The 11,774-nt window shown below is 41.5% G+C and overlaps 1 protein-coding gene across 2 annotated transcripts; it reads left to right on the top strand.

Moving 5' to 3' along the window:
- The first annotated feature begins 2,320 nt into the window (after positions 1 to 2,320).
- On the top strand, positions 2,321 to 11,206 carry LOC125483037. Of its 2 annotated transcripts, none has more exons than XM_048596418.1 (6): positions 2,321 to 2,510; positions 2,770 to 2,906; positions 4,312 to 6,198; positions 7,549 to 7,644; positions 9,920 to 10,033; positions 10,349 to 11,206. In XM_048596418.1, exons 2-6 carry the CDS (start codon positions 2,822 to 2,824, stop codon positions 10,384 to 10,386), a joined length of 2,220 nt encoding a protein of 739 aa, XP_048452375.1. In that variant the 5' UTR covers positions 2,321 to 2,510; positions 2,770 to 2,821; the 3' UTR covers positions 10,387 to 11,206. The 2 variants fall into 2 exon arrangements, with proteins under 2 accessions (XP_048452375.1, XP_048452374.1); XM_048596417.1 differs by having other exon boundaries at positions 2,667 to 2,906.
- Positions 11,207 to 11,774: the final 568 nt, after the last annotated feature.

The raw sequence follows: 11,774 nt of genomic DNA, 5'->3' as shown, positions 1-11,774 counted from the left end.
CGTTCTAAGTCATGGCTGATCATCTCCATCTCATTTTCATGCACCATCTCTACCCCCATATCCAAGACTCCCGAAAGCTATCTCTTTTTGTTTGTCTGGAAACTGCTCAATGACTGACCTTCCACAGGCTCCTGGGGTTGAGAATTCCAGATATCCACCACCTTCTGAGCGAAGATACTCTTCCTCAACTGAGTCTTAAATGGCCATCCATTCATTCTCTATGAGATTATATAACCCTATTCTAGAGTCAGCTGCCGCACTGGACCGGTACCCATCCTGCAACAACCTGGAAAAATTGTGTAAGTTTCAAGAGGATCACCACTTCTTTCTTGAAAAGTCTTGGGAATGCAGATCATGTTTTCTCAATCTCTCCTCAAAATACAATCCCGGAACTAATTGTGTGAATATCAGTTGAATTGCCTCCATTACAAGTCTGTCCTTCCTTACATAAGGAGAGCAAAACTGTACACAATGGATGGTTCAGATGACTATGAAGCAGACTGGGAGGACGTGAAGCAGATCGTGATTGCGGTGAAGCAGATTGAGAGCATATGAGGACAGCCAGGATCCTGAATCAGACTAGGAGATGTGCGAACTATGTTAGAATCACTGCTGAAACAGGTCAGGAAGGGTGCCAAGTGGGTCAGCAGAGTGTGAAGCAAGAGGTGTCTCAGGCAGATCAGGATCACTGTGAAATAGACTGGGCGGAGTATCAAACTGATTACGATCATGAGTAAGCAGACGGAATGGAATGTCAGCATCACTGTGAAGCAGACCAGGGAGAACGTTAAGTGGATTGAAATTTGTGTTCCCACCAATCTAGGAATAGCATCCAAGAGCCATCTCCGTGCAAACACAAGCTAGTGAAGGAGGTACGGTGGCACAGTGGTTAGCACTGCTGCCTCACAGCGCCAGGGACCCGGGTTCGATTCCAGCCTCGGGCGACTGTCTGTGGAATTTGCGTGGGTGCGCTCCGGTTTCCTCCCACAGTCCAAAGATGTGCAGACTAGATGGATTGCCCATAGTCCTCAGGGAGGTGTAGATTTAGGGGGAAGGGTCTGGGTGGGGTGCTCTGAGGTTCGGTTTGGACTTGTTGGGCCGAAGGGCCTATTTCCACATTGTAGGGATTCTACGAATCCTCAGACCAGGGAGAATGCTGAGTGGATTGAAATTTGTGTTCCCAGTCTAGGAAGAGCATGCAAGCACAAACGCTTGATCACGTTAGGAATTACTAACAGATCTTCATGCATTTAATCTGTCCATATTCGCTCACTGAGAATTTACTTTGATCGACAAAGCATTAAATATCCACCTGTCCGCTTTATCTACTGCACTGTCCAAAGCAGACACAATTGACATAGGTCAATAGACGGAAACACACATCAGCTTGAGTGACATTGATAATGAAATATCAAATCAAAGTTTTAATACAATATTGCCCCGGTGTGTGCCAAATTTTCAATCTAAACATTCTATTCGCACATATAAATTCCGCATGCGTGTCTGACGCTCCACCTAGTGGTGGTTTTGGCGACAAACTTCACAAGTTTTGTTTCCAATCTTGGAACTCACTTTTCACTCGGTTAACCCCTTAAGATCAGAACAACGGCAATTTCTTGACTGGTATGAACTGCTAGTCTCTTGCTCCTCAATTTAGTTTGCCACAAGAGCTTTGAAATTCTGATGTTCAACTGAAACATTACATAATTCAAATTCATTACACTTAGTGAAATTCTAAAATACACAGGATATGTTATTAACTAAAGTACGGTACATTATGTTAGTTAGCTTTCGCTTACATTGACGTAAGGTATATTTGATGTTCTAAAGAACATGTTTTCGTTGAATTATCATCAGCATTTGGAATGCACGTTCACGATTGCAACATCACAAATACAACTCCGGGCCCAGATTTGGCCTTTCCAAAATAAAGGTGGGTTTTTGCTCCAGAAAACCGACGTGCGAAATCTAAACTCGAGCAACTCAACGTGTTTGAGCTGAGGATATAAGTAAGAGGCAAACCAGGGACAAACAAGGGGCTTAGGTGATGGAAAGATCACAGTGAACGTCTAATTAACCTTATTTGTATTTAATCATATAGTTTATTATCATTAATCACAAGGAATTAAAATTGTAGGAAACTATTAATTTTAAATTAGTATTATTTTAATATAACTTAATTTTAATATAACTATAATTTTCTCGCTTGAGGGAAACTCGAGCCAAAACGAATTACAACATTAACGGTTACAACGCGAAGACCAATAAGCAGAGCGCGGAGTATTACAGGTTGCTGCTGTAGAAGTGAAATTAGCGGCTTATCCTGACTGGCTACGTGTTAGTCCCTAATTGATAAATGGATGGTAGGGGGTGGGGGTGATGGGAGAGAAGACAGGTGATTCACTAAGGGTGTAGCAGTAGCGTAAATGTAAAGAGTCGGCCATGGAAATTTTCAAAGTTACTGTTTCTTTTCTCCGACTATTGGGTTAAAGAGGGATCTTGTAGTTTGGGTAGGTAACCTTTATGCGAAAATTTCTCAGGTGAAAAGTTATGTAAACAACAAAAAAATGCGTTGGCTTTCCGAAAAGGAATGGATTTGTTAAATAGAAATGTAACGTGTTTGTAGAGCAGTTTTGCGAGCTTTGTAAATCGTCTTTGTTTTGCAGTTGGAGCTCTGATGAATTTGCCACCAGTAATAGCCAGTTGCATTTTTATTTTAATTCTTTGCTTGTTGCCAATCGTGATGAACTCTTCACCAACCGGCCACAGAGCAGAAGATGGTCACGCACCTAACCACAACAGGCCTTTCTTTTTCCAACCAATGCCGACTCCACACATGTTTACACCTCCTGTGTCCCACTTCATGCACCCTCCAGCCTTCCATCCGTACTTCTACCCGACAGTAGGTAAGCGGCAACACAATTGTAACATCACTGAGGTCAATGGTTACGCCTAAGGAGCATCTGGTTTTGCTTATTCACTGGCTGCGTGGTTCATGTCTTTAGGTTTGGCAATTTTAAACAGGGCGTTCCCATTGAAAGTAAACTTTGGTGATGTGTACAGTCAGGGCTACGGATGCTGGAAGTCAGAGCTGATAAAATGTGGAGCTGGAGAAACACAGCAGGTCGGATAGCATTGGAGGAGCAGGAAAGTTGACCCGAAATGTCGACTTTGATAATGGGTATCGTTGATAACTTCGGTTAATGCATGATCCGGCTGGCTAGGTGTCCTAATTCAGTGATCTTCGAGAAGTCCGATCTATGGTCTTTCCTTCACAGATGCTGCCAAACTTGCTGAGCTTTTCTAGCAACTTCTTTGTTCCTGATTTACAGCATCCGCAATTCTTTCGGTTTTTGTGTATGGTTTACCCGAGGCGGGTTAGGAGGTGGGGAGAGGAAGTGAAAGGATCCTCTGGGGAACCACTTCATTGCTTTCGCGGAATCTGGATAAATGTGTTACAGGCCTTCATAGTCTGTACGGCAGCTCGAATAATCGGCCGTTATGTTGGTAGTGTGCATTGAATACTCCGTGTGAGCAGTTGCTTTTCGGGAAGGGATAGTTCAGTTTTGGAATTTTTTGGATTTCGACACCTGCCTACTTTTCCTCAACAATAAAGGGCCACTTCTAAGTCTGCCGGACACTGTAGGGCGCCAACAAAAACAAAGTTGCTGGAGAAGCTCAGCAGCTCTAGCAGCATCTGTGAAGGAAAAAAAAATCAGCTTCTCCAGCAACTTTGCTTTTGATTTACAGCATCCGCAGTTCTTTCAGTTTTTATTTACTGTAGCGCGGCGACCGTGAAACTATCCACTGTAGCGCTTGTAATGGATATCAAAGCCTCCAATCTGACATCCCTATCGAGTTTTAATGTTATGAACATCAGCTCCAAGGTTTCTGCTGAGTACCTTGTATAACTAACGTGTCTTGTGCCCCTCTTGAAAATCTGGCATTCTAGTTAAAGTCTGACGGAGCTTTCAAGGGTAGTTGCTCAACATGATGAGGGCAAAATGTTGGTGCCATGATGCAGGAAGGAATCTCCGGAAACCCCGTTGTATAATTATTGGGGGGAAGGGGGCATGTGCTTTATTCGGAACTTTCTAAAGTTAGTCTAGCGTTCACTTGTCAGTTGGTTGAGGTTGTTTATTTCAAGATACCACGACATCCGTTTGAGGTGTACTGTTTGATATTTAGTTCGTAATCTGACTTTTTAATCAAAAAAGGTATTCAACTTCGATTCAGAGGCTGGATTATATGTACCGTAGTAATAACTGTGTGTCTGTCTGTGTCTCTCTCTCTCTCTCTCTCTCTCATTAGACATTGGTGGTGGTTTGTATTACCCAGTGTGTCCTATGCCATATCCGAGAGGTTTTGGTCCACAATCACCAATAACTCATACGAACTATAGAAGACCTTTTCTTAATTCTTCTCTGGTCGCTCGCCCAACATTTTATCATTCCACACGATTCAGACACTACCCCTTTCGGAAAAATGTGACGAATACAGAAGTACAGACGGACAGCGAGACCAATCTCGAGCAAACAAAGAGGACAGCTATGATTGCTGAAACATTGGCGTCAAACAGTCCAGCACCCGAGGCACGAGTTCAAAAGTCTTCGGGTATCGAAACTAATTCGGACAGTACACCTGTACCCGCCCAAGAAAGAGTTTCTCACAAGGGAATTCGAGGTGAACTAAATGAAACAGAAGAAGTGAGCGCTGCTTTGGCACCTAAAAACACTAAGCCAGGTGGATTTGCATTTCAAAAGGAGAAGATCAGGATACAATGCAGTGAAGGAGCACCTTCTATTAATGTGTGGCGGTCGTTTGAAGCCACGGTTCCGATATATAATCCTACCCCCAACAAGGGAGAGGACGGTATCCAATGTGAAATGTGGTCTGTAAGCGCATGTGAGGGCGGAGTTCCCTTTTATGGCTCATTCGACCCAGACAAGACGATTCAGAAAAAGGAGGTTCGCAAGGAGTACTCAATTGCGACCAGTGGAGAGATAATGTTGGATTCCAGCAAGTCTCCCCGAAATGGCCCCGAGTCTCAAGCCGTGGGAGATGAGGTTCCCCATTGTGTAGCCACGCTGGACAAACTGGAACCCACGCCATGTATAACCGATGGAAGCCACAAGTGTTCAACGAACACGTATCAACATGATGTTCCTGAGAAGCCCTCACACCAAAGGAGCCCACGTGGAGTTTTAGATAAAAATGGAACCGGGGAAAAGGATGAAACAAAGAACAGCGAGCAGCTGATTTCGCCTGGATCACCGAATGATGAGAAAATGGGTGAAGGCTCAAAGAGTGATGGATCTCTGGAGTCTGTTGAAGAATATGTACCTTCTGCGAGTGTGTTGGCTTGGTTACAGGATCAAGCGCGAAGTTACCGCAGGAAAGCTAGTCTTCCTCCAATCCCCAGCCACCGACCAGGAGTGTTCCAGGGCTCTTTTGAAGAAATGTCTTCCAAAGATGAAGAATCATCATTTGACTTCTTTGATGCCATGCCTGTAAGAAACAAAGTATCCTACACTCACCTGATGTGCAATCCGCGCCCTCCGCCTGTCCGACAGATGCTTTCCGCCTCTGAGGCTCGAAGTGGAAGCAAGACTCTGGAGACCCCGCTTGCCCCTGAGAAAGAGAAGAGATTTTGCAGTGCCTGCCAAAAAGAGACACTTATGAAAGCGAAAGGCGACAATGCGGGCTGTGGAACTCACTCGGCTAATCGGGACCTGGGCAGCGATGCCCTTTCTGAGAGGGACCATTTCAGCCAAGATCAGTCAATAGGAGGCAGTTCAGTGACTGGCGGGCGGCGAAAATACCGTAGGGTCTCCCGAGAATCCAGTAGCTCCAACAAAAACAAGAAAACCCGCTATTCCTCCGATTCCGAGCAGGCTTCGGAGGATCAGGACAACGAATCCAGAGCCGAAAACGTCAAGCTAGGTGGTTTCTCTCGGAGGAAGATCGTTCGGAGACCATCCAAAGTCTCAACAACTCCGCTATCCAGCCGATCGCAACCAGAAAAACCGCGGGGAAAGAAAAAGGCGTTGGACGCGTCTAAATATCCCATTAATCCGAGAGAGCAAATAAAGACGGGGAACGAACACAACGAGCGCCAGAACTTGGGGCAAACCGCAAAACCAGAGCGAAAAAGGAAAGAGGAAAAGAGGCGGAAAAGTACACGAAAGGCTATGAGCGGTAAGAGTCTAATACATGTCGCGTTGGTCAACAAGCATGGCTGACCAGTGGCTCCCCTCTCTTTATTACCCTTTCTATTGAGGTACTCCAAAACCTTACCCTTTTTATTTTTGGTATCATCTTATGGCATGTCATTAAACTCTCTAAAATCTTCATATCCTTCTTAAAGTGCGGTACACTGGAATTTAACATTAATTTAAATATTCCATGATTAAATGGTTTTCTCACTTCATAGATTTGACTACATTTATTGTCACTACTTTTCTTTGACATTAATTCCCTCCTTCTTTGCTTCAATCTGTGGATTGCTCATTGACAGTATTATAGATATCTTTCACTGTGGCCCTGTAATTTTGTCACTTTTCCCGACATCTAACTACATTATAAAAATATTGCTAGATATAATGCCTGATTCTTTCTGATACTTTTTACTGTTCCCTCCCAATATCATTAGTCCTACATGAATTTTTTTCTTTTCCAAATTCCTTAGGTCCAACTTGCTACCTTGCTCAAGACGGTGATAACACTTGTGAATACATGTGACCTCAGGACTTGATCTATCACACTACCTAAATTCCTCACCCAAGCCTCCATCATCTCTTCTCATTCTGTGAGCCACTTTCAGGGCATACCTCATCAATAGCCTTGAATGACCCAGCAGTGATGTTTGTCCAAATCAACAAACCCCTGCATATTGAGATTTATTGGGAATCTTGTGGAAACTTTCAGCCATCACTCCAACCTCTTGTGTTCAGTCTTCAATGTCCTGCCTGATTTACAGCCATAACATTGAACTTCGGGATTCAAAAATTATTTTTCCAATTATTTCTTTTATGAAATCTATCACTGGCAACAAGGGAGGAAAAAATCAAATTACTTTTGTATATTTTGATTACTGACCTACCCTCTAACCTATCTGTATGATATTTTGGTTTCTCATTGAATTTATGGCTAAATCTCAGATCATTATTTTCTAAAATGACTCTCCATTTTGTAAACTACATCATAGAATCATTTCAGTATACTACTACTGAGTGTCCTAAAACCAGCCTTGATCAAGTGAACAAGATCAAATTTATCTGGTCATTATAATGAAAATATTGATCTAAGTTTGCCAATACTTATGATTGGACTGTAGTGTCAATTGAAACTGTTTAATTATAGCAAAGCAATGGATTTTGAGTAGTTATGTAAAAATTGTGAATTACTATAATTGGACATGGTTTTGAATGTACATAAATTCTACTTTCAACTAGTTGCCAAATAATATGACATGCATAAAGCTTAGAATATTGGCCACTTTAATTGCATTAGCTTCTGAACTGGACCCAAAAAATCATTGTCTTTCAGTGCAAAATGGAAGTGAGGAGTCTGTGGATGAATACTGGAATAAAGTTGGTGCAAAACCCAAGTCAGCCACTTCATCACAAGGTGATGCAGAACATGGTAAGTGCCTGCTCATATTCTAATATACATAAAATATATAGTCAATTTGTGATCTGAAAAATTCATTAGGCCTTGATCAGTTCTAAAGTTCATTATTCAGGAAAAGTTGTGATTTGAACTGTACATGTCAAGTCTACCTGAAATGTTACATAATGAAAATTTAGGAATATTGGTAGTAAGAAAGTGGATATTTAGAATGCATTGTAGACTTGAAGACTAACTGTACAATAAATAGTTAATTCCACAGCTTTTCAGACCACCTGTGGTGTATTGCACTGAGCTAAACTTCACATTTGCTATAAAATAGCACTTCTGAAATACATCATTGAAAATGTAAAACATATTTTGGAGAAGACTGGCACTAATGAGTTCGGCACTAATAAGCCGCTACCTTGAGCCAGACTTGTTTTTTCTTTTTAAACATCAACCTGTTCAGACATTGTGGAGTCAGTGAAATTTGAGCCTGGATCCCCCAGCCCAGAGATAGGACTTTACAACTGTGCAATATGAGCTCTCCTGGCCTGGTCCTAAATGTAGATCACCATAACTTTACATTATCTTGCGCAGTTTTATCATACAATTGCTAGTTTTAGGATGGCTTAAATTGAGTGAGAGCATGCTGGAAGTCCAAATGGCCATATATCTTTATCCTTGTGTTTCTAGAAGGGCGTGGTCATTGGTTTAGAAGGTGATGTCTGAGTCTTTTTTTTTTGTGAATTCCCCCTTAGAAGTCCATGTGTATGAATCACAAAAAGCTAGCATTCAAATGCAGCAGGTAACAGGGAACACAAATGGACTGTTGGCCTTTATTTCAGAGGAAGTGGTGCATGTATACGAAGGCGATACAAAGGTGGGTCACGTTGTGGACAGTGTGGAGGGCTGTTCTAGGTTACAAAGGGACACTGATTGATAGGATGCAGAGCTGGGCTGAGAAGCGGCGGATGGAGTTTAACCCTGAAAAGTGAGGTGATTCATTTTGAAAGGACAAACTTGAAAGCAGAGTACAGGGTTAATGGAAAGATTCTTGGGGTTCACATCCACAGTTTCCCAAAAGCTGCCACCCAGGTGGATAGAGTTGTTAAGAAGGCGTATGGTGTGTTAGCTTTCATTAATAGAGGGATTGAGTTCAAGAGCCGTGAAGTTATGCTCCAGTTATACAAAAGCCTGGTTTGGCCACATCTGGAGTATTGTGTCCAGTTCTGGTCACCTCATTACAGGAAAGATGTGGAAGTGTTGGAAAAGGTGCAGAGGAGACTTACCAGGATGTTGGAATGGAGGGAAGGTCTTACGAGGAAAGGTTGAGAGAGAGCTAGGGCTTTTCTCTTTTAGAACGATGAAGGATGAGCAGTGACTTGATAGAGGTGTACAAAATGATCAGAGGTATAGAGAGAGTGGACAGCCAGAGACTTTTTCCTAGGGTGGAGGTAGCATAGTTTTAAAGTGAGTGGAGGTAGATACAGGGGAGACGTCCGAGCTAAGTTCTTTACTCAGAGTGGTAGGGGCGTGGAATGCATTGCCGGAGAGGGTAGTGGAGTCGGCCTCATTAGGGGCATTTAAGCGGCTATTAGATAGGCATATGGATAATAGTATAAAGTAGGGGTGGAGGTTAGATAGACCTTAGGATTAGGGTAAAAGTTCGGCACAACATCGTGGGCCAAAGGGCCTGTACTGTGCTGTACAGGCCCTATGTTCTATCTGAAAATATAGAGGAAGAACCCTATACTGTGCCTGGAAAGGAGAAGCAGTCTTTCTCCTTGTTGTACTACTTTGTCTTGTCTTGCATCCTCATTATTTCAGTACTTTTAAATGAAGTCTCAGTTTCTCGAATAAACTATACTGGAGACTTGACAAAGACGTCCAAAGTTCCCATTCAAACCTCCAGTAATATGTAACTAATGTGACTTTCCAGTCAGGGAAATCTGTTGAACCTCAGTCTTCTGTTTCAATTAGATCAATTTTAATTCTTGACTCTGGAGTGTTATTGTACTTTATCATTATACTCTATCTTTTCTCGTCTTCGCCAAAGTCATTCTTGTGAATGTTGGTTGTACCTTTTCCAAGCCAAATTTGTCCATTTCAGTTAACTGAGTTGAGATTTTTGGAAAGCATGAATGGCTGTGATCTGCATTTAAAAAATCTAATATGTGATCACTGACCATATGCTTGACACGCATGAAGATCCATTCTCCTCTGAGGGACATTTACATTTTTAATCCACTCAATCTACTAATGTGAAATTTGTTGCTCCTAAAATTAAAAATTCTCTTCTTTATAGAGACACTGCAACAAAACTTTAAAGCCCTCTGCAAACCAGTCCCCCTTAAGAAAGGCACACGTGAGTTTAATGAAATGGAGACTTGGGATTCATCCTGTTTGCACGGATTTCGAGGTGATCAATTTGTGATTTATCTTTGCTTTTCAAAAAATCTGTGCTCTAACACTAACCAAGTAGACTGGTCATTTCATATAACTTGATTGTTAAGCAGGGCTCTACAATAATTGTACTGGAGTCTGAAAGACACATTTTTGGGAACTGGAATTAAATAGAATCAAATTTGTATTCTCAGTGGGCAACATTTTGTATTCCCAAATAGTTTAAACTAAGTTTGTTTTTAATTTTAAAAAGAAGCTGATCCTTCATGCAAATATTGAACTCTAATATTAGACCAACTGGAAAATCATACTTTTCCCCCTTTTATTCCAGGAAACTCATTGAGGAGGAGGACTAGAAAAAAATGCTAAACTCATCTTTGCACCCAGTTCAAGAAAGAAGATTGAATCATTTGAGTTGTATTCAAATCGCTTGCGTGCCTACACAATGTGGAGTAATTTTAAACACTGGTTGAAGAGAATAAATGGGTGCAAATGGCATTGAATGGCATCCTGTCCTGGTGAATCAATTGAATCAATGAGAAAATTTCAGGTTTCAAAGAATTGCAAGTTTAAAATCACTTTCAATAGCAGTGAGCTTGTGTAGATGTTGAAAATGTGTAACATTTTGTTTTCAACAAACTAATTAGTGAAAGCTAAGATAATTGAAGTACCAGTTGAATGTTATGAAATGTGTTTTTGTCCACTAATGATGCAACCATTTTATTTCTAGCACTCTTTATAGTTGCATTGAGTTACATGACTGATTCAGTTTAATCACCAGTGGGTTCTTTGGTTATTTGTTTCTTAGTAACACATTCTTTGATTTGTGTTGAGAATGTCAGTGGTGGGTAAAAATCTCCCAGTTACTGTTTGCTGATAACTGTAACAACGTAACTAATTGAAGAATCATGACGTACAACCATATCATTGAACCTGATTCAGCCTCTGCTATGCATTCAACATTTTTTCAAACTTGTATTTTCTGTTTCAGTGTCAGCTTAAAGTGGTCTAGGATTTCAGGATTTATTTTTTGCGTGGGAAGCTTCTGTTTATTATGGTGTATCCTTACCCAATTTAATATCTTTCAAAAGGTTAATAAGTCTTCTGCAGAGCCTGGATTGAATCAGCCATGTCACCCACACTGTTTTAACTTCAACACGGATTGACTGATAAAGTTGTTATGAAATGATTTGTCTCCTCTTATGGTCTCTGCACATCCTTGGCTATAGCATGCCAGTCATTGTTGAATTGATAGCGCTCCCACCTTTTTGAATCTCTCGACTCTTAACGAAGAGACATTTCAAGATTGAGCACAAAAATCAAGGCTGCCACTCAGTGCAGTACTGAGGACATATTTTAAACTCTGAGATATTAAACAGACTTCATTAGTTGCCTTGGATGGATGTTTTTAAAGAAAAATCACATGGCACCACATTCAAAGAGCAGGGGTATTTCCCTGTCCTTGCCACTATTTATCTCTCAGCATTATGAAAACATTAGTTCTAATCACACTTTGGAGCTTCCTGTGTGCAAACTGGTTCTGTATTTCACTACTGGAGAGGAGTGGAAAATAGGAGCAGGAGCAGCCCATCTGCCCCTTTTGAGCCTGATCTACCATTCAATATCATCATGGAAGATCATTGCTTTCTTTGACTTCTTCAACCCTAAACTGTGTTTAACTCATTTGTGAAAACCAACTTTTGGCCTCCACTGCTTTCTGTAGCAGAAAATTCCACAGGCTCATCACTCTGAAGATG

Source organism: Rhincodon typus, chromosome 4 (assembly GCF_021869965.1).
Source record: "Rhincodon typus isolate 14 chromosome 4, sRhiTyp1.1, whole genome shotgun sequence".
Classification (NCBI taxonomy): domain Eukaryota; kingdom Metazoa; phylum Chordata; class Chondrichthyes; order Orectolobiformes; family Rhincodontidae; genus Rhincodon; species Rhincodon typus.
The sequence above is the reverse complement of the archived record's forward strand: the minus strand, read 5'-3'. Positions and strand labels throughout refer to the sequence as shown.